Source organism: Arvicola amphibius, chromosome 12, assembly GCF_903992535.2.
Source record: "Arvicola amphibius chromosome 12, mArvAmp1.2, whole genome shotgun sequence".
NCBI classification, from domain to species: domain Eukaryota; kingdom Metazoa; phylum Chordata; class Mammalia; order Rodentia; family Cricetidae; genus Arvicola; species Arvicola amphibius.
This window is the reverse complement of record NC_052058.2, coordinates 150023018-150044009: the sequence shown is the minus strand read 5'-3', so window position 1 is coordinate 150044009 and position 20992 is coordinate 150023018. Positions and strand designations below refer to the sequence as shown.

Genomic DNA, 20992 nt, shown 5'->3' with positions numbered 1-20992 from the left:
TCACACCTCCCGGGGAGGCTCCCATGGCCTGGGAGGCAAGTTGAGCATGTGACAAGGTCCCTGCCCGTTAGTACCAAATGCGATGGCCGTTCTCATCCGTGCCAGTGTCCCATGGCAGATCCACTGAAATAGGACCCGGCACTTGTAGTCCGATTGATTGAGGCGTCTTTGGTTTTCCGGCTTCCATGTGCAAGCCTGATCTTCTGCCATTTGAAGCCAGGAGGTGCTTCCTGAGGAACCCCAGGACTTGAGTACAGTGTGCTCACACTCAGTATGTATCAGGTACTGACAGCTTCCCAGTCTGCTGATCTGGGTTAAAGCCCCAGTCAGGTAGGTAGACATCAGCAGACTTGGAGAATTTAGGAGCTGGACCCTCTCTCCTAGTCTAAAGTCTAGAAACACAAAGGACAGGGACTGCTGGGTAGTGAGGGACACAAGGTTGGGACCGGAATCGTTTTTCTTGCTGAGGGAAGAAAAGCGACCTCCTAGGCTAACATGACTCCCTTGACAGCCTGAGGTAACTACTTGAAATGGGCTCTATGGAGTCTTGAAGTTCACAGAAGGGAAGCCTTCTAGTAAAGAATAAAAGACGCATCATCCCGCCACACGTGACACACCACCGAGCCTCTTTCTGGAAGTCAGAGAGACCCAGTCCAAAAAGATCTCCCACCATGGAGCAGAACAAAGGCCTAAAAGGACTGCTGGGGATAATAGACATACTATAAAGCCTGCCTGGTGCGTAGGTCCAGATACTGGTCTCTTTGGCCATTGTCTGCTCTCCCTGTTACTGGCACCTACTTTGCAATAAAATCCTACTTTCTACACTGCGCTCTGTGGCTCATGTCTGAATTCTTGCACTGAAAATCACAAAGGCTAGAGATGGGAGTTGGGATGGAGATTCTGGCAGCAGCCCAAGAAATAATGACAACAGTTACTGACCCTTGGCCTGTTAAGAGAAGACAGGAGCAGTGCTCACAGTCTGCAGACAACAGCTCATAAATACATGATGCCACGTTAGGACTTCCTGTTTCACTGGCAGAGACGCTGTGGCATAAGAAAGTCAGGAGCTTGCTGGTGGCCACACAGCTCCTAAAGGGCAAAGCTAGCCTCCTGGCTAGTTCCCTCGGACTCTAGACTTTCTCATCTTATAAAGAAGGGAGAAGCCAGTGGTGGTGGCGTACGCCTTTAATCCCAGCACTTGGGAGGCAGAGGCAGGAGGATCTCTGTGAGTTCGAGGCCAGCCTGGTCTACAAGAGCTAGGTCAAGCTCCAAAACTACAGAGAAACCCTGTCTCGAAAAACAAAAAACAAAAAAGAAGAAGAAGGAGAAGGAGGAGGTGGAAGAGGAGGAGGAGGAGGAGGAGGACGAGGAAGAGAAGAAGAAGAAGAAGAAGAAGAAGAAGAAGAAGAAGAAGAAGAAGAAGAAGAAGAAGAAGAAGAAGAAGAAGAAGAAAAGAGAAGGTAGTGGCTCCAAGACACTTGCAGCCTCTCTGCTTCAAAGCGCCAGTCTCAAGATGGGGTGGGTTGACACCCGAGCAGGAAGCCTAGGAAACAGTGCCCCTCGATGTAAATTCAACAAGAAGAGAGGGGCCTTAAAATATATGTTACTCAGATTCCAAAGTTTCCTTGGATACACAGGATTCAAGTTCCCGAGAAAGGCCAGGGGCATAGGCCTATAATCACACTAGTAGCCAGGGCGAGGCATAGAGATTGCAAATTTAAGGCCAACCTGGGCAACTTAGTGAGGACCCTTTCCAAAGTTAAAAAAGGAGGGGGGTGTAGCCCAGTGATAAAGTACCTAGCATGTACAAGACCCTGGGTTCACTCCTTAGTACTAAAAAAAAGGGGGGGAGACAGGGAGAAGGAGGTAAAGGCACTAGTCACTAAGCTTCATGACCTGAGCTTGATCCGGGGGACCCATGTGGTAAGAGAGAACTAGCTCCCAAGGGTTGTGCTCTGACCTCCACACATGGGCCACAGTGGCCTGCATTCATAGCATGGTGGGGGGAGGGGAGTGGAAGGGAGGGAGCAAGCAGTGAAGAGAACGGAAGGGGAAAGGAAAGGGAGGGAGAGAGAGACAGAGAGAGAGACAGAGAGAGACAGAGACAGAGAGAGAGAGAGAGAGAGAGGGAGGGAGGGAGGGAGGGAAGGAGGGAGGGAGATGTGATAGAATGCTGGGGAAGTACCGAAACCAGCATCAACACGGCAGGAAGGAAGATATAAAGCGAACTGTTTCTTCTAGTTCTCACTCTGTCATGGTTTTTTTTGTTTGTTTGTTTTGGTGATGGACACTGCCTAAAAATACATTGTGAAAGCATAAAATCAAATTGATGCTCCACAGCTTTCGTCCCAAATGGCTACTCTTAACTATACAGATGGTCGTTGAGTTGTACAGTCTTGGAATCTAATTTTGGTGCGTGATTTTTTTTCTTGCAACTTTTTTTTATAATAAGGTTTAAAATTCAAAAATAAAAGTGATTAATGGCAAAAGGTTGAGTGAGGGAGAGGGAGGGCTGGGGATGTGGCTCAATGGTAGAGCACTTGCCTAACATAGAGGAGAGCCTAGGTTCAACCTCCTGAAGTATGCGAAAGAAAGCATCAGCAAAGCTCTCCGCATATCTAAACTGGCTGCGGTACTACACTCCTGTAATGCTCGCGCTCAGTAGGCTGAGTCGGGACAGTCACGAGCTCAAGGTGGGCCTGGGCTCAAGAAGAATAAAAAAGCAAGTTTTCCTATTACTGCCTGCCTGGTGCTCTCTTCGCAATGTGCAAACTAATAAAATAGACCTGGGGGAAGTGAGGGGAGGGAAAGGGGAAGAGGGAAGAAAGTGGGGGGGAAGGGGTGGAGGGAGAGGCACTTGCTAACTTCCTGGGCATAAATCTTCTTTCTGTCACCAAAGAAGACAAAAGACAAGTTCCAATGATTGATTAGATAAAATACAGGGTCATTTATTACTAAAGGTTTTTTTTTGTTTTTGTTTTTTTTTTTCTATTTGTTTGTTTGTTCTTTTTTTTCCCCAAAAGCAAGAGAAATCCTGTCATGGAGGAGTGTTCTTGTCTTTGCTTCTGCTTTTGTTATTAGAAACGGGTCTCGTCTGTGAAAAACTACTGTCCTTAAGGAGTGGAAGCTTCTGGTCCCTGGAAGAGGATGACCTTCAGTATGATGCCCCCAGGTGGGACAGTCCTGGCTGGCCTCTGGCTCGGAGTCGCTGAGAGATTTTGTAGAGCTCCATCGTGGCCCTGGCGTCTTCCACAGAGCTGTGACCCAGCCAGTGGTTCTGTAGACACAAGGGAGAGCGAGAGCTAAGGGAGCTGCCTCTGGAGACACACTGTCCTCCCCAGTCCTGGAGTGGGTCAGTAGGTGAGAGTGTCGGTGGCGGGAGCTGAATATGGCAGCTTACAAGGAGGCAGGGAACTCCAATGAAGGGCTGGTGGGGCGGGGCGGAGCAAAGATGCTCAGAGAGGGAAAGGGAGTGACCAAGTGGAGACCAGCAACTCTATCCATCTCCTACATAGAGGGTAGGCTGGGTGGATATCGGTGCCTGGCCCAGTCCCCTGAGAGGCTGAGAGTACTTGAGAGACAGAGAAGGACGAGCCACTACACCAGAAGCCCTTTGAAGAGAGGACCAGAGCATGGGGTAGAACCGGGTTCTAGACTTTCTGTTGAGGAAGAAATGACCGCCATCGCCACCTTGGTGCTAATCCTTTGGCCCATGGAACCTTCCCAAGCCCCAGGAGCTAGATCTGGCTATCCCCAATTTTACTGGATGTGAAACCGAGGCTCAACACGACAAATATTCGAGAGTGAGGGTTCACATCCAAGAGCCAGGCCAACTCCTTGCGCCATCTTTCACCTCCTGGCCTCAAGTCTTACCTGCAACCCGACTAGAGGGCTCAGCTCGGCTGTTTCCCCATGTCCCTCTGCTAGGGCAGCCCGCCTGTCCAAGGGCTCCTTTGCTACTCTTCAGACTGGGTGTTACAGACATCTGTGGGGAGGCCCAGCTCAGACAGGCTGCCAACATCCCGTTCTGCGTTCTGCGTTACTAATAAGCCGGTATCTGCGGTGACGCCTACATCCCAAGTGCTACTGCCCTAGGTGCCACCACCACCCTCGCTTGACAGGTGAGGACAGGGCACCAAATGTCACTGCTTCACTCTCTGTGGCAGTGGCAGCTGGTGGCTGGAGCATCCTCTACCAATCAGCCTGGAGAAGTGGACAGCCCTGGCCTTGGTCCCAATTCTAGCTATCTCCTAGGACCTCATGGCCTTGGGCAAGGTTTTTTTTTTCTTTCCTCTTCGGTAAAATGACCTGGACACACCTGCCTTATAAGGAATCAAAGTATTATCAGTTCCCAGCAGGCCCAAGGGCTAAGTACACCAGGAACTTTCCTTCCCCGTGGGGTTCATTCCCGTAAGGGGAGGGATCAGCACCTCTGACTGTGACAAAACTGGCTCATCTCCTGTTGAGGTGATCAGCAAAGTCCTCAGTCAGGAGCCAGAGGCTGGGTTCTGAGAACAGCAGTGCAGGTAGGGGCCAGTGAGGAGGGTAAACAGAGTCCCTGAAATAACCAAGGTTGAGGAATGGAGCCTAACAGTTCTGCAGAGCAGACTCAAGGACTCCGGGACAAGGCCTGAGCTGAGAGCCACAGAGGGTAGCAGAAGGGCGGGTGTGAAGACACACGCTCCTGGTGCAGGCATAAAAGATCACTGCATGCCCCCAGGGTATAAGAAAAGCCAGACCATTCTCATGGGTCAGGGGACTGACAGAAGCCAGGCAGATTCAGGCCCACTCCTGCCTCCAAAACAGTTAACAGAGGTGTGGGGTGGGGGTTCATACCATCAGCCACTCAAGACAAGTCATTCATACCCTACAGGTGCTGGCTCATGGAACCCTCTCCAACTGGCTCCTCCCTTTCTCCAGACCGCTGTGACTCTGGCCCTGAAAGCCATACTGGGATTTGCTCTCCTAGGGGGCAGACCACCATTCTCCCCATCCCCAGGATACTGTCCTCCTGGCTCCTATAGTCCAGGTTAGCCTCCCACTTACTATGAAGCTGTCCTCAGGAAAGCTGGCTTTCCTGTTCTACCTCCCAAGGGCTAGCATTGCAGGTATGCACCATGCTTGGTCTCTGTAGTGCATGCTAGGAAAGCGGTCTACCCACTGCACTATCTCTCCCCAACAATGCCTGCTCCTGGGCTGCCTCCCAGTCAACGAGAGCTTCTCCCAGGCAGGGGCGTGGCACCTTCACATTCAGCATCTAACACAGAGTAGGTGCTCCTTGAAGTGCTACTGAAGCTGCTCATATATCTACAATGCCAGCATTTACAAGGCGGAGTCAGAGTTGGGAATATAGGCTGCACAGCCAGACCCTGCTTTAAGAAAACAAAGGCTGATGCTTGTTCAGCTTGTTATGTTCAAGTTCCTGGGTCTGCTTCCCAATGCTGAAAAGTTAAAAAACAAAAACAAAAACAGCCAACCAACAAACAACCCCCCCCCAGCTGAGCACTGGTGGCACGTGCCTTTATTCCAAGCACTCTCAAGGCAGAGAGGCAGGCAGACTTCTGGGTCTGAGGTCAGTCTGATCTCAGAGTTCCAGGACAGCCAGGGCTAAACAGAGAAGCCTTGTCTCAAAAAAAAAAAAAAAAAAAAAAAAAAAAAAAAAAAAAAAAAAAAAAAAAAAAAAACCAAAAAAAAAAAAAAAAAAACACCAAAAAACAAAACAACACAACAACAACAACAACAAAATTGTTGACCAGGAGGGTCCCTGTGTTCCCTGTGTAGTGTTTGGCTGTTAAGGTGGGCCCCCTACCTACAGCTCTTCTCACTTGGAGGAGGGTGAGTCCCACCCCCACAAACTAAGGAGGTAGCACCCTGGAGCAACACTGGACATATGACAGGAACTGGTGCATAGGTGCCTGAGCCGGGCCCCCTCCACGTGTGGTTCCTGAGATGCAGGAAGCAATTCCCTCCAGGCAGCCCAGCGGCAGCTAAATGAGCGTTACTTGAGGGCCAGAAAGGAAACTCCTACGCCCGGAGGACTGCTTCGATGGCGTCTGCATAGGCATTTGGCAATGTTACAGATGGTTCTGGTTATAGCAATTCTACTAGTGTACTCTTTCTTCAAGTTCTTTTTCTCCTTCCACACCAGTGGCTTCTGAAAATAGGGATGTGCTGTATGATAATATGAGTCTTCCTGATCTGACAGAGCAGGCAGGCATTGAAGCTGTAAAGCAGGTCATGGGGATAAAAAAACCTAACTGATGGAAGAATTGGGGAAATTTGGGGAAAATGCAGAAATTGCTCTTCGCCTGATTATAAAACTTGGCAAAAGAATTATAGTGAAGCCGGGCGGTGGTGGCGCACGCCTTTAATCCCAGCACTCGGGAGGCAGAGGCAGGCGGATCTCTGTGAGTTCGAGACCAGCCTGGTCTACAAGAGCTAGTTCCAGGACAGGCTCCAAACCCACAGAGAAACCCTGTCTCGAAAAACAAAAAAAAAAAAAAAGAATTATAGTGAAACAGAAAAGAACTTGGCTATGATGAATAAAGTTTCTGAGGAACCTAGGGCTTTAGGGCTGACTGCCTATGACCCAATAAATCAAAATTAGAATTGTGAGGAACAATGGGAAAGGTACAACAATGGAGTAAAACCCATGGAACTATGCTTCTGTAACTGCAAGTAGTTAGCCAGGGAGGTGAAAGCCTCAGAAGTTGTTGTATGATTAACTCAGCCAAGAATTAAGAATATAGTGGCTTGCATGGTTCTTGAGAACTGGGGAAGTGTCATAATGAATGATGATGTTCTGATTTCAAAGAATCTTTATACTTCCTGTGACCTGCTTTGCCCAGGTAATGATTAACCTGTGGCAAGAAAAAAAATCATTTTCCTTGTGTGAACTTTACAATAAAAGACTGAGGTTTGAAGCTCAGGGTAAAAAGAAGGAGGAGGAGGAAAAGGAAGAGGAAGAGGAGGAAGAGGAAGAGGAAGAGGAAGAGGAAGAAGAAGAAGAAGAAGAAGAAGAAGAAGAAGAAGAAGAAGAAGAAGAAGAAGATCTTGCTCTGCATCTGATAGCCTGTCACCCTGCATCAGAATCCTGTGTTCGTGTACTCATTTTGCTTTCCAGACATCCCAGATTCGAGCCCCACTTCTCTGCTGAGGCTGGTAGGGACCCCAGCTCTCAGATCCCACTATGGCACATTGGAGGTGCAGGCTTTCCATCATTCCTCTGGGGTTGCAGTGGTATGAGACCCATGGTTCACATGATTTAAGTCAAGAACCCTTTACCAGGGGCTCGCCCCTCTCCTTCCCTGTCAGTGCTCCTGGGATCACCTCACAAGAGGTTTTCTGTATTCCCTTAACTCTGATCTCCTGAAGCCAAAGACACCTCACACACAAACATACAGCCTCTCAGGAGTGGAGGGAAGAATCTTGGGGTTAATGTCTGTACCAGAGTTCCTGAGTTCCAGAGTGGAGAGTCCTGGAGGATAGGCCTAGGTCCAGCAGGCTACAGAGGCTCCTTACCTGGAGGGGGGACGGGCGGAGTGGGAAAGAAAAGGAGGAGGAGCCTCACTTTTAGGAGAGAGCAAAGACTAAGGAGAAAGTAGGAAGGGGATTCCTTGTTTGGAAGAGGAGAGAAAGCCGGAAGAGCAAGAGCGGGCTACTCTTAATTTGAGGGGGAGGAGGGAGAAAAGAGAGACGACAGGAGGGTAATGGAGGGTGTGGGAGGGGGGTTGGGGGGGAGGGGGTCCTCACCTGGATGCGCTTGTTTAGCAGACGCTCACTCAGCACCCGCAGGGACACCCGTTTGTAATGGCCCACCTTGGCCTCATGACTCAGCACCATGTCTGTGGATGTGTCGTAGACGGTGTAGTTGTTCATGTCCTCCTTCAGTGCATTGAAGTCATGCTTCAGGTCATGGCCTACCACCAGCTTGCCTTTCAGAAGCTGCAGGATCTGTTCAGGAAGACAGGTGTCCCCATACATGTCCACCCTGGGTGCTCCAGGCAGAGTACCCCCCCTCCCCGGAGTCATGGAGCTAGGTGGGCAGTGGCCACTCTTGGAGCTCCTATGGGACCCTGGGCCAAATCGCCTTCCCTCACTGAAGAAACACAAGGTCCAGAGCCCTTCTCAAAGTAGTCTAACTCTGTGAGGACCCCTACCCTGGGCTGCTCCCGAGGCTCATGGGAAGGGCTTGCATGGACACTCAGCACGTAGACTCTGTCCTTTAACCTGCTGAGCAACCCTGCTGTTACAAACGGACAAGAAATGACCTCCCAGAGGTGTCCACACCCCTCTGAGGGGAATCTGTGAACACATACCTGGGCGGCGGGGTGTGTGTGTGTGTGTGTGTGTGTGTGTGTGTGTGTGTGTATAAGTGCGTGTGGAACTTAAACTGTTAGCCAGATATTGATCTTAAAATAGGGAAGCTTTTGGTTGGGATTGTGGCTCAGTGGGAAAGTTATTAGATCCAATCCCCAACACTGGCCAGAGAATGAGAGTTCCAGAATAGACCCCCATTATCAAGGGCCCTTCATTTTGAAGGTCAGGGATTTTTTTTTGGGGGGGGGGAGGGAATTTGTGGGCTATTGGTAGTTTTGAACAGAAGGAAGGACCAAGGCCAGGGTGTTCAAGCTGCCTCCAGAACTTGGCAAGGGATGAAAAACCAGCCTTGCAAACTCTTTAACTCTGGTCCCAAAAAGGCCCAGGTTGGACTTCTGAGAAGAACAACATTAAGATAACAAATTCATATTGTCTTTTAAAGCTTTAAGTTGCTGGCTCGGTTCAGCAGCTAGCTCAGTTAGGAGGGAGGCCCAGGCTTAACAGAATTCTACAAAAGAAAACAATGGTAACCGAAAACACAGAGGAATAAAATCATTTTCCCAAAATGTCTCTGACCATTTTAAATGTTTGTTAATTCTTTCATAGTGCTCTTTAAAAACAGTATTAGGGCTGGTGTGGTGATATTTTGTTTGTGCTATAACAAATAAAGCTTGCCTGAAGATCAGAGTGTGGAGTGAGCCACTAGTTAGCCATAGAGGCCAGGCAGTGGTGGCACACACCTTTAATTCCAGGCAGAGACAGACAGATCTCTGTGAGTTCAAGGCCACCCTGGGCTGCTTGAGATTGACCCAATCTAAAAAAGAAACAGCCAGCAGTGATGGCTCACACCTTTAATCCCAGTGCTTGGGAGTCTTTAATCCCAGCACTAGAAAGGTAGAGACAGAAAGGGATATGGTTGGGCAGAAAGAGGAATATAAGGTGAGAGGAAGTAGGAGTTCAAGCCATTCAGTCTGAGGATTCATGGAGACAAGATCTTGCCTGCTTTGGTCTGATGATTTCATAGAGGTTAAAAAGACTCTCTAGTGGTTGGTTCCTCTACTTCTCTGATCTTTCAACATTTGCTCTGATATCTGACTCTGGGTTTTTATTATTAAGACTGATTAGAATTTGTACTACAGGCTGGTCAGCTGGTGGAGAACTTGCCTGGCATGGGATGTTTGGTTGGAAGCGTCACCCCAGCCCCTGGCATTCATATATCCTAAAAAAGTCTGGAATATTTGGGTGAAAAGTTCCATCCCAGGCCCCCTTCTCTGGGAGTTGCCTCAGTCCAGACTCCACCTCCTACAAAGCCCGTCAAACGGCTCTCCAGAGTAGCTCAAGACCACACCCACAGCGTATTTAAACTGATCCCCAGAGAATAAACACATGATTTTCTGGTCTTCCTTCCCCATCTCCTCTCTAAGGGCCTGGAAGGCCACCGGGGAGCGCTGGCATCCATTAAACCTGGGCTTTTCTAATTTGGTTTGATTTGGTCTGATTTGGATTATTGTGTCAGCAGAGAGATGTATCAGGGCATAAAAACTTTTCATGGGAGAACCTAGGTTCTATCCCATATAAAGTTGGTATGACAGCACATACCTGTAATCCCAGAATTTGGGGGCTGGAGTCAGGAGGATCAGTTCACAGTGAGATCAAAGTCAGTCTGAGCTACATGGAACCCTAAGCAAACAAAGGAGGAGGAATGGACTTCCCCTGGCTGGGGAAACCCTGGAGAAAGGTCATATGTAGAGACACGCTGAGAAAATCTAGTACAGCAGCAAGCAACCTTACACATTACTCCTGCCTGCTGGCCCTGCCACACTGCCCCTACTACCTAGCCCTGCTCAATCACAGATACACAGGCACAACAAATGCTACCTACCAGTGTTTGGGCCATTTTGGGGGATGATGTGCTAAACATCGGAATGCTGGGATTCCCCACACAGAGAGGTAGTGACTGAGCCTGGCTTCAGAGCATCTGCTTGTCACACAGCTGGATGAGCAAGGTTGATCCAGACATCTAACAGCTCAGTGAGAGAAGGGCAACCTTTGGAGCGTTCAGCCTCATGTCTTACATGGACTTCTAAGCCTCCCCTTGGCCTCTCTCCCATACCCTGGCACACAGCACATCAACATTCTTTAACTTGGCTAGAAAGAGGTATCTGGAAACAAAACAGGGTGTCTGGCCTTGGCTATGGCTTCAAGACAACTCTGCCTGCCTTCTGCTTTCTCTGTACACAACCAGCACCTTAACCTGCATTATAGAAACTTTCCTGCCTGCCTAACACTGCTCTACTGCCTGCTTCTCCTGGGGACATTAAAGGACCTTTCTGGGCTTGTGTTGACACTTAGCCAAGAAGCTTGAGGTGGGGGCTTGTCCCATTATCTGGCTAACTGGCACCCAGATGCAAAGGAGGCCCAGGTCTTGAGTCAGAAGACCAGGTGCTGGTGCCCCCTGTTCACGGGCTCCTTGAGCCTAGGTCCTAGCATTTCCCAGATGAATCTAATTCAGAGCACGGGGACCAGCTGCAGAGGCACAGGATCAAAGGGCCTGGAGCGGGCCCTTGGGAACCCTCCCCCTGGTTCCACTTTGCTGATCAGTTGTGAAACCTGCCTGAACCCTGGCAGCTTCTAGGAGTCCGTTACTTTGTTTCTTCCACACCCTCAGCCCTCCACTGCTTCCTATATCTGGCTATTCGCTGCTGGCGACCAGCAGAGGTGGCTGTAAGTAGCGGACTGGAGAGGACTCTTGTCTTCCCAGAGGATCAAGAGTCCTCCTGTCATCAGGAATGGTCCCAGTCCCCTGCTTCCTCTCGTCTCTTGCCTGACTCCCGGGTTGCTCCGCCCCTGGCTCACACTGCTATCCTGGATTAAAAGAGGAGCAGCATAGTTGCCTACCGGACCTGGCTAAGCTCCGCGGGAATCTGCCAGGTGGCAGAGCCCCAGCAGCACACCCTGACCATAGTGAAGCCACGGGGCTGGTCCCAGCTGATACCACTCCCTGACCACAGACTACCTCCTTCTGACTTTGGAGAGCCGACAAAAGCAAGAGATCAGTTACAAGCAACCTCTCTTCGATTCCAGGAAGTAGAGCCACGTGAAGCTGCCAGGAAGGAGCCCTGAGCCTGACGGCTGACATGTAGTCACCTGCCTGTGTCTTCAGCGTGTCACTGCCCTTCTTGGGCTCCTTGTTTGTGATTTGTCAGAGTCTCTATAGACCCGTGTTTCTCCACTAGAGCTCCATAGGCATCTGAGGCCGAGGCCCACCCATTTTGTCTTTCCTGTGGAATCGGATTGGGGAGGAGGCTACAGAACAGCACGTCCAGCCTTTGTTTACGTGCTGCTAGTGGCAGCCCTGCTCCGGCCACAGTGACAGCCAGAAATGTCTCTGGTGGGGGGGGGGGATGGGTGTGTGTGTATGCAAATTCTCATCTCATTCAGAACCAGTGTTCCAGATGATTGGCAGATTGAGGGATGTGGGGAGATATAGAACAATTGCTTTACCCTGTGAAAGCAATAGTATCACATTACAAACTAATAAAAGGGGGAAAAAGCAAGAAGAGGGCATATCTGTAAGCCCTGGAGAAGTCCAAAGCTATCCTGGCCTACATAGTGAGTTTGAGGACAGCCTGGGCTACATGAGTCCTTGTCTTACACAAAGAAAATGGAGCTGGTGTCAGTGCTCTAACATTCCTGGGCAGAGTCAGGGGGCTCAGGCTAGCTCACAGCACTCCTGGCTACCACAGGCTGGCTTACTGCTTGCCATGAATTGGGCCTACTCACTGTCCCTTTAACCTGGGGTTGAAGAGCTTTGAACAGAAAACCTGCCCAGAACTCAACTCTGGCAAGCCCAAGATGCCCCTGAAAGATTCCACTGCCTGTGGATCTGAGAAAAGGCTAGCAGCTTTTTCTTCTGGGGGTCTCCAGGACATTTTGGGGCCCATGTGTATTTTCTGCTTTTAGGAGTAAAAACATAGATGAGGCTGGGGAAACAGTTCAGTCAGAAAGGGCCAGATACACAAGCATTAAGGACCTAGGTTTGGATCCCCAGCACCCACTTAAAAACTGGATGTGTAGGCACATGTCTATATGCCTCATGCTGGGGGCCAGATGGAGACAAAGGGATTTCCAAAATTCATTAGCTGGTCATAAGTTATCCTTCCCAAAACAATGTGCTTCAGGTTCAAAAAGACCCCGTTGCAAAAAAATAAGGTGGGAAGAAATCAAGACAGACACCTTACACTGATGGACCTTGGCCTCCACATACGTGTAGACCTGTACCCACGCGTGTATACACAAACAAGTGCACACAGGCTACACACACACACACACACAATTATGAAGAATGCGTTTGGAAGTACATGTCTGTACCCTCAGCTACTCAGGAAGCTGAGGCAGAAAGACCAAAAGTTCAAAACCTGCCTGGTTAGTGAGTTCAAGGTCAGCCTGGGAAGCTTAGTGAGACTGTATCTCAAAAAAGACAGCTGGGGATGTGACTCAGTTGGTGTAAACTCCTTCCTGGCATGTGCAAGGGCCTGGTTCAATCCCAGCACCACAGAAACAAGTAACAAATACCGTGGTTAGTGAGTGAGAACCAGCTGTGTGGGGAACCAGCGCACTCTGTGTGAGTAAGCATTTGTCCAGGTCCAAACACTCCCCTCCACCCCACCCCCCACACACAAAAGAGCAGGCCCTCTGACTAGATTCAGGATGACAGTAAAGGCTCCAGCTGGAGGAGAAACTAAGGTTTCCAGGTGATAGGTTGGAATTCCTACACAGCATTCTTCAGGAACCTGTGAGAAGGGTTTCTGTCTGCCAGAAGGAGCCACTTCCATATCTTCCCTTGCCTCTGGCAAAGGGGACATAGCTCTCTATTGACATACACTTGTGCCAATGCGATCTTTCAAGCTCACCAGTCTCTACCAGCATGTACCCACCGACATCCCAAAGACACCCATGCCAAGTTTCTTTCCTCCTGCACCCGAGAGAGCGTCGCAGTCTGAACACAATTTCGGTTTTCACCCCCGGTGTGGTTCAGTTTGGTGGTTTCCCTGCACCCTCTCTTACAACATTCATGACACGAGCCTGGCCATGCCAAGGATAAAAAATGCTGCAGACTCATGGAGACAGAGAGGCTTTACCCAGGTCTGGCTCAGGAGAATTGCAAAGCCTTCCCTGGTCCGACAGTTGTTGATGAATGGTTAACCTTTAGCTAAAAAGCAGTATGTACAGAAATAATTGGCCACAGCTTCCTCCCCCTGGATGACTGTGGCTTGAGACCAGTCCCCTACAGAGACACACCAACCAAGATTAGCTAACTTGCCTCCTTGGTTTCTGAGCTGATGGTGACTATTGCCTTGGGAATAAAGTGGCTGTTTTCTTGCTGTAAATTTCTTGCTGTAGCTTCCTCCCATCTGTTACAAATTCAGGATTTATCTCCCACAATCCAGCACTATTTGATCATTTACTGAGCACAATTTTCCCTATGCATTTGGGGTGTACTGATTACATTCCCCAGCTATGTGTGAAAACAGTTTCCACTACCAGGTCTCAGTTCCTCTCTCCTATGTAAACACAGGGGTCTGGCTTCCTGCAATTATCTTATTGACAGGCATTTGGGCAGTGTTTAGAATCTAGATAAAGGGATTCTATTTAAGACATTTCCAAACATAGAATTATTATATGCCCAAAGCTGTTGATTCATAGCTGCTCAGATAAATAGAAAAAAATCAGCATGCCCTGGTTTTACCTCACTTATAGATAAGGAAAGCGGCGACCTAAGACTAACCTTGCGTTATGCTCACCTTCACCTCAGTTTACGGATGATCTTAGCTCAGGAAACGTACTGCTTGTGCTCTACTCTCAGAGGCAGCAAGAAAGACATTCTTCTCACTGGCCCCACAGACCCACACCGCCAAGGATCAGAAAGGCTAATCAGTATCAAGCCCCAGATCTGATCATTTAGAGGTTTGGGTCTCCTTTTTTTGCTTCAACCACTTAGAGCAAAGGTGTCAACTTCAGATCTAAAAGGCCTGAGAGCTTGCAACATCTAGCAAATGTGCTAATGGATCAAGGGCCATAGCTTCCCATTTGTTTACGTAGGTTGCCTGATTACTCGATACTCTCTATGCATGATGGGGGGGGGGGGGGGGGACAAAAGCAGAGCACTGAATAAAAAGACAATCTTTGCCTTCCTCATGGTTTTACTGAATATAAACTTCTTAGCTTTTTATCTAACCATCTAAAAATATAGCATAGCACACCAGTCTCCCCTTCTAGAATTCCCTGATGATTTAATCTCCTCCTTAATCAACCTTAAGGGGAGGGGAGGGACACATGTTCACTAAGCCACTCCCATCTTTGAGCTGACAGTCACAGCTGTGTGTTTGTGTGTGTGTGTGTGTGTGTGTGTGTGTGTCTTTTATGTCCTATCTGTCTTTTATGGCCCTAAAGAATTTCAGTCCTGGACACCACCCACCCCTGGCTGGGAAATTGCTGGTTCTAAGAGTGTAGAAACTGCAGTATTCAACTTCACACGGAAAAGCAAAAAACCCAGGATAGCCCAAACAATCCTGTACAATAAAAGAACTTCTGGAGGCGTCACAATCCCTGCCTTCAAACTCTACTACAGAGCTACAGTACTGAAAACAGCCTGGTATTAGCATAAGAACAGACAGGAGGACCAATGGAGCCAAATTGAAGGCCCAGATATTAATCCACACACCTTCAACACCTGATTTTGACAAAGAAGCAAAAAAATATCAAGTGGAAAAAAAGAAAGCATATTTAACAAGTGGTGCTGAAATAACTGGATATCAACATGTAGAAGAATGAAAATAGATCCATATCTATCACCATGCACAAAACTCAAGTCCAAATGGATCAAAGACCTCAACATAAAGCCAGCCACACTGAACCTTATAGAAGAGAAAGTGGGAAGTACACGTGAACGCATTGGCACAGGAGACCATTTCCTAATATAACCCCAGCAACACAGACACCGAGAGAAACAATTAATAAATGGAGCCTCCCGAACTGAAAAGCTTCTATAAAGCAAAGGACACGGTCCACAAGACAGAATAATAGCCTACAGAATGGGAAAAAGATCTTGACTAAACCCCACATCAGACAGAGGTCTGATCTCCAAAATATACAAAGAACTCAAGAAAATTGGTCATCAAAAGATCACATAATCCAATAAAAAAAAATGGAGTACAGACCTAAACAGAGAACTCTCAACAGAGGAATCTAAAATGGCTGAAGACACTAAGGAATGTTCAACATGCTTAGTCATCAGAAAAATGCAAATCAAAACAACTCTGAGATTCCATCTTACACCTGAAAGAATGGCCAAGATTGTTGGGTGGGGCGGTGGTGGCGCATGCCTTTAATCCCAGCCCTTGGGAGGCGGAGGCAGGCAGATCTCTGTGAGTTCGAGGCCAGCTTGGGCTACAAGAGCTAGTCCAGGACAGACTCCAAATCTATAGAGAAACCCTGTCTCAAAAACCAAAAAACAACAACAAAGAGAGAGGGGGAGAGAGGGAGAGAGGGGGAGAGGGAGAGAGGGAGAGAGGGGGAGAGGGAGAGAGGGAGAGAGGGGGAGAGAGAGAAAGGGGGAGAGGGGAAGAGAGGGAGAGGAGAGGGAGAGAGGGAGAATGGCTAAGATCAAAAACACTGATGACAACTTATGGAGACGTTGTGGGGAAAAGGGAACACTTCTGCATTTACTGGTGGAAATGCAAGCTGGTACAGCTCCTTGGATGCCAGTGTGGCGATTTCTCAGAAATTAGGAAACAACCTTCCTCAAGGACCCAGCAATACCACTTTTAGGTACACCTCCAAAGGATGCTCAATTGTGCCACAAGGACATGTGCTCAACTATGTTCATAGAGCATTGTTTATCATAGCCAGAACCTAGAAACAACCTAAATGCCCATCGACCAAGAATGGATAATGAAAATGTGGTACATTTACACAATGGAGTACTACACAGCAGAAAAAAATAACAACCATCTTGAATTTTGCAGGCAATATGGATGGCTAGAAAACATTATTTTGAGTGAGGTAACCCAGACCCAGAAAGATAATTATCACGTGTACTCACTCACAGGTGGTTTTTTTAAACATAAAGCAAAGGAAACCAGCCCACAAATCACAATCCCAGAGAACCTAGACAACAATGAGGACCCTAAGAGAGACTTATATAGATCTAATCTACATGAGAAGTAGAAAAAGACAAGATCTCCTGAGTAAATTGGGAGCATGGGGATCTTGGAGAGGGTTGAAGGGGGAGGGGGAGGCAGGGAGGGGAGCAGAGAAAAATGTAGAACTCAATAAAAATCAATAAAAACAACAACAAAAAAAGAATTCTAGTCCTGGACAGCCCCGGGCTGGGAAATTTGCTGGTTGTAAGAGTGTATAAACTAGAAGCATTTGCAGCAGAAAAAAGAATAAAGAGACATGCTAAGGAAAAATGTGGTGCGTTAATCTTTTTTTTCTCCTCAGATCTTCTTAGTTAATTTCCTTTGCGGATGTAGTGCCTTAGCTGGGCCTTGAAGGAGTCTGAGACCCTGATTATGGTGCATCTCTATCAGAGCCAAGGGGTTTCACCCCACCCCATGTTTTCTGTACGCGTGTCTTCGTTCCTCATTACGCTAGCCTGGCCAATCCCAAAGTCATGCAGGTCGTGAACCAGCTTCTTCAGGGATCTTGGTCGATCCCACGTTCCTGAAAGTCAAGGACAGCTTGGTGCTTGTGCACCTAGTACACAGGCAGCCTCGTAAAGGCCTTGGATGGGGCGTGGGGCCAGGTTCTGGCAAGGCTACTTCATTGGGAAGTGGTGGAGCAGGGTGAGGGGATATGAGATACGGTTTCTAGGCTCCTGTTCTAGGAGGCTGAGAAAGGTTAAGGTCAGGTTAGGTTAGCTCCAGTCAAGGGCTCAAGTAGCCTGGGCTGCGATGGATGGAGTGTGCTGTGCTGGCCACTGCCCCTTATACTGGACACTGATGCAGAAGGTTGGAATGTTACAGCTCCAAGCCTGAGTCAGAATGAGCTCCACTCCACCTCCCTGCGTACCACTGACCTTGCCCCTTGGTCTCCCTCATCTGAAAGCGGGAGCGATGAGACTGGCTACCTCATTCTTGCCGGTGCCACGGAGTGAAGAACGTGGTGTGACTTTGCCTAGGATAGGATATGGAGCATGGCACCGGATACATTCATATTGATGTATCATCCTCATATCACAGACCCTTGATGAGAGAGCTCAGAGAGGGTGGCCATCAAGCCCAAGGACACAGAGCAGGCAGGTGGCAGAGCTGGGAATGGATCCCGGGGACAATACTTGCTTGCTCTTGGCCCCTTCCCCTGGCTGCCTGTGTGTGTCAGCTGCAACTCCCGAAAGGGTGGATGGTGGAATAGAGGCAACTTCGTCGCTGCACAAACTCAGGTCTGCTCTTATCCCACAGACAGTCCCGGGGCACCTTCCAAAGTCTAAGCAGTATGTACTTGGTAGATACAGATGAAGTGTTGCATTGGAGCAGCAGGGAGTCATGACTCAAGAGTGTCTGCTTCCCAGTGAGACAGTTAATTCCTGAGTAACACTTGGGCTGGATTGGGGTAGAAATGAGCTCAGGAAGAGTGAATGAGCATGGGGAGAGCTAAGAAAGGAGGGAGGAGAAAGGCTAAGGGGAAGATTAAGAAGAGGAGTGGGAGGAGGAAGGAGGGGGGAGAAGGAGAGTGATGGGGGAGGGAGGGAGGGAGGAGGGAAAGACAGAGAGAGAGAGAGAAGAGAGAGCGAGACGAGATGGCGAGATGAGAGAGAGAAAATACCCCCACTAACTAGTAAGTAATAGCACTGTTGTTTTTTTTTTTTTTTTTTTTTTTTGAGACAGGGTTTCTCTGTAGCTTTGGAGCCTGTCCTGGAGCTAGCTTTTGTAGACCAGGCTGGTCTCAAACTCACAGAGATCTGCCTGCCTCTGTCTCCCAAGTGCTGGGATTAAAGGCTTGCGCCACCACCGTCCAACATCACTGTTGGAATTTTTTATGTCTAGCCTTCAGTGCTCTGGTACATACTGGGCATGTCTCCGTGGAGACCAACCTCAGTTCCTGTGATCTTGAACTTCCCCAAGCTCCTGCTGAACTGCTTAGAGGTGATGAACCCCTGGGGAAATTTCCACTTGAGTTTTTATTTCCCTTCAGTCATACAAAGAAACAGAAAGTATCTGGGAGACGTGGCCACAGGCTAAAGGGTAAAAACCTTGGTCTTCAAGCTCAAGAGGTAGCCTGCTACTGCCCAGAGAGCACTTGGTTAGGGAACAAGAACTCCAGTCCAGGAATCTCTGGCACCTGAACTCAAGCCTGCTCTGCCTCGGAGCCTCATTTCCCAGGCTCACCAGGGCAGTGTGGTCTAAGAGAGAGAGAGATCAGCAGCAATTCAACTTCCCCAGCACAAGACCCGAAAATTAGACCAGATAGATGCTCTGGAAGCAGCCCCAGATGGGAGCCTAAGGTTCTCTGTTGGCGGGGGGGAACTATCTCATTGGGGCTGTGATAACAAGGCCAGGGTTCATGTCTCAGAAAGGTGAGGAATTTCTCATGGTAGAGTCACAGACCCTAGGGAAGGTGCTGAGGAGGAAGGACAGGGCTCCCTGCACTCCGTTGGCTTGACTCCTGGTCCCCTTCACTTACCTCTAGCTTGGCTTCACAAAAGGCGTAGCCACTCATCATGTGCTGAGGTGTGATCCCGCTGACCTGGTTTCTATAATCGGTGATCTCGCCCTCTGGCCGGATGTATTTGTCGTACAGAATCTGTGCCATAGAGGTTCACGATGCTGCAGCGGGCAAGGCCACTCACCATTAGGGGCCCTACGCCCACCATCTCGCAGTCTATGGCCACCACATCTGGGCTGCCTGCCATGTTCCTGGAGACCCTCAGAAAGTCCTGGAGGATGGAAGCGGGGGAAGACCAGGGTGTCATTCAAGTACCCACAAGACTCCAGGCATCCTGGGCCACCACCCTGCCAGAACCACCCTCAGCCCTATCCTTTGTCCCAATGGCACCTGGCCACAGGGGACCCTTCAGCTTCTCGGTGCTTAGGTTGGCCAGACCCCTGCACGTCCTGTTTGGCTGTCCCACCAACAAGCAACCCCCTCCCTCTGCTTCCCAGGCTGGGCTGCTGTGGGCGGTTCCTGCTCTCACCTGTCTGCTCAGTGCCCGGGTTCTCTTTTCTGTTGTCACCGCTCGGTTACTGCAGTTACTTTGGGAAGTGACTCATCTCTAACTTGAGCCTGTTTTAGTTTCAGTTTCTGCTTTGTTATCAAGGGAAGTCGGGGGAGGGGGGGGCAGGCCTTGTAGGCTGGGCTGCTCCATCCCCTCAGGCTAAGCAGGTGGGGGGCCAGCCAGCAGGCTTCAGTCCAGGGCTGGCTGCCTCAGGTGTCCCTCCTCTGGCCCTGCCCTCCTCCCTTTCAGATGACGTGTCTGTGTCTGACGTGGATGGAGTGGATTGCAACATCTTTCTTTTTCACCCTCCACCCAGAGAATAAACATCCCGGGATGGGAGCCCGAGGAATGTCCTACAACTTCTGGGATCTGCTGTCACTGCTGTCAGTGAGGTCTTCTGAGGGCAGAGCAAGCCGGTTCTGAAACAGTGGGCTATTAACTGGGGAAGGACGGGAGAGTTGGTTGGATAGGAGGGGGCAGGTCCCTGGCCTCTGCCCCAGTGAAGGCAGTGGAGGCTGTGGGGGTGGCAGGGGGTGGTGGTGGTTGGAACCATTGGTGGCTTCTACCAGCTCAGTAGTGCCTCAGTGGGCCAGTCTTTACCTGGGATAGTCTGACAAACAAACGGTAGACCTTGACAGGGCCTCAGCCGGGCTATAGACTCCCTGGACTGGAACTTAGAATTCTTAAGAGTGGTTTCCTAATTTCCTAATCTTATTAGGTCCAAAGAGAGAAATCCCAGAAGCCCCAAAAGGGGCAGGCTCACTGCCTTTGTGCACAGTGACAAACCTAGGCTCAGCTCAGCTGGACTATAGGATTTCTGGTATATAGAATCAAAGTTCAGAGGCACTGTTCCTCAGAAACCTGTTTTGATTTCTGCCTGCCAGAACACACCTGGGATACCTAGGACAGCCTGTAATGGCGGCTACATACCCAGACTCCTGCCATACCTATTCACATGTACCTGCCATGCATCTCAGCATTTTAAAGACCATGCCAGCCTTCGGGCCTTCTTCCCTCCCCCACCTCTCCACTATGCTAGTTCCCAAGCTGTCCCAGCTCACTCCCCTCCCCCAATTCTCCTGCTATATTCTCTTCTCTTGGCCCTGGCCCATCTGCTTTTTTTTTTTTGTTTTTCCTTCTCTTCTCTGGATGCTTCTGGACGCCTCTGGCTGTTGTCTCATACTACAATAAAAACCCCTGCTTCAGCGGCTTCTTTACCGAGCTCTCTGCTCGTAGCTGTCATGAGGGGAATGCCCAGTATTCTTTTGATAAACAAACGAGGTACACCTGGATCAAAACCAGACTGGGCTTTCTGAAAGGAGCGCTCTTGCACTGTGCGCTGGGGTGAGAGTCCGACAAGGGGAGAGGCCTGGCTGCTTCCCTGCCCGGATCTACATCAGTAACAGCCCTCAGCCCGATATGACGCCACCAAGATTTGTGGTTTGGAAAGGAACT

General features: G+C 49.3%; 1 protein-coding gene across 1 annotated transcript; it reads right to left on the bottom strand.

Moving 5' to 3' along the window:
- Positions 1 to 2923: 2923 nt before the first annotated feature.
- Isg20 (interferon stimulated exonuclease gene 20) lies at positions 2924 to 19234 on the bottom strand. Its single transcript, XM_038314216.1, is given in 4 exon segments — positions 2924 to 3277; positions 7753 to 7953; positions 19006 to 19125; positions 19127 to 19234. Coding segments are annotated over 4 exon segments (552 nt in total). The 3' UTR covers positions 2924 to 3154.
- Between the last annotated feature and the right edge of the window lie 1758 nt (positions 19235 to 20992).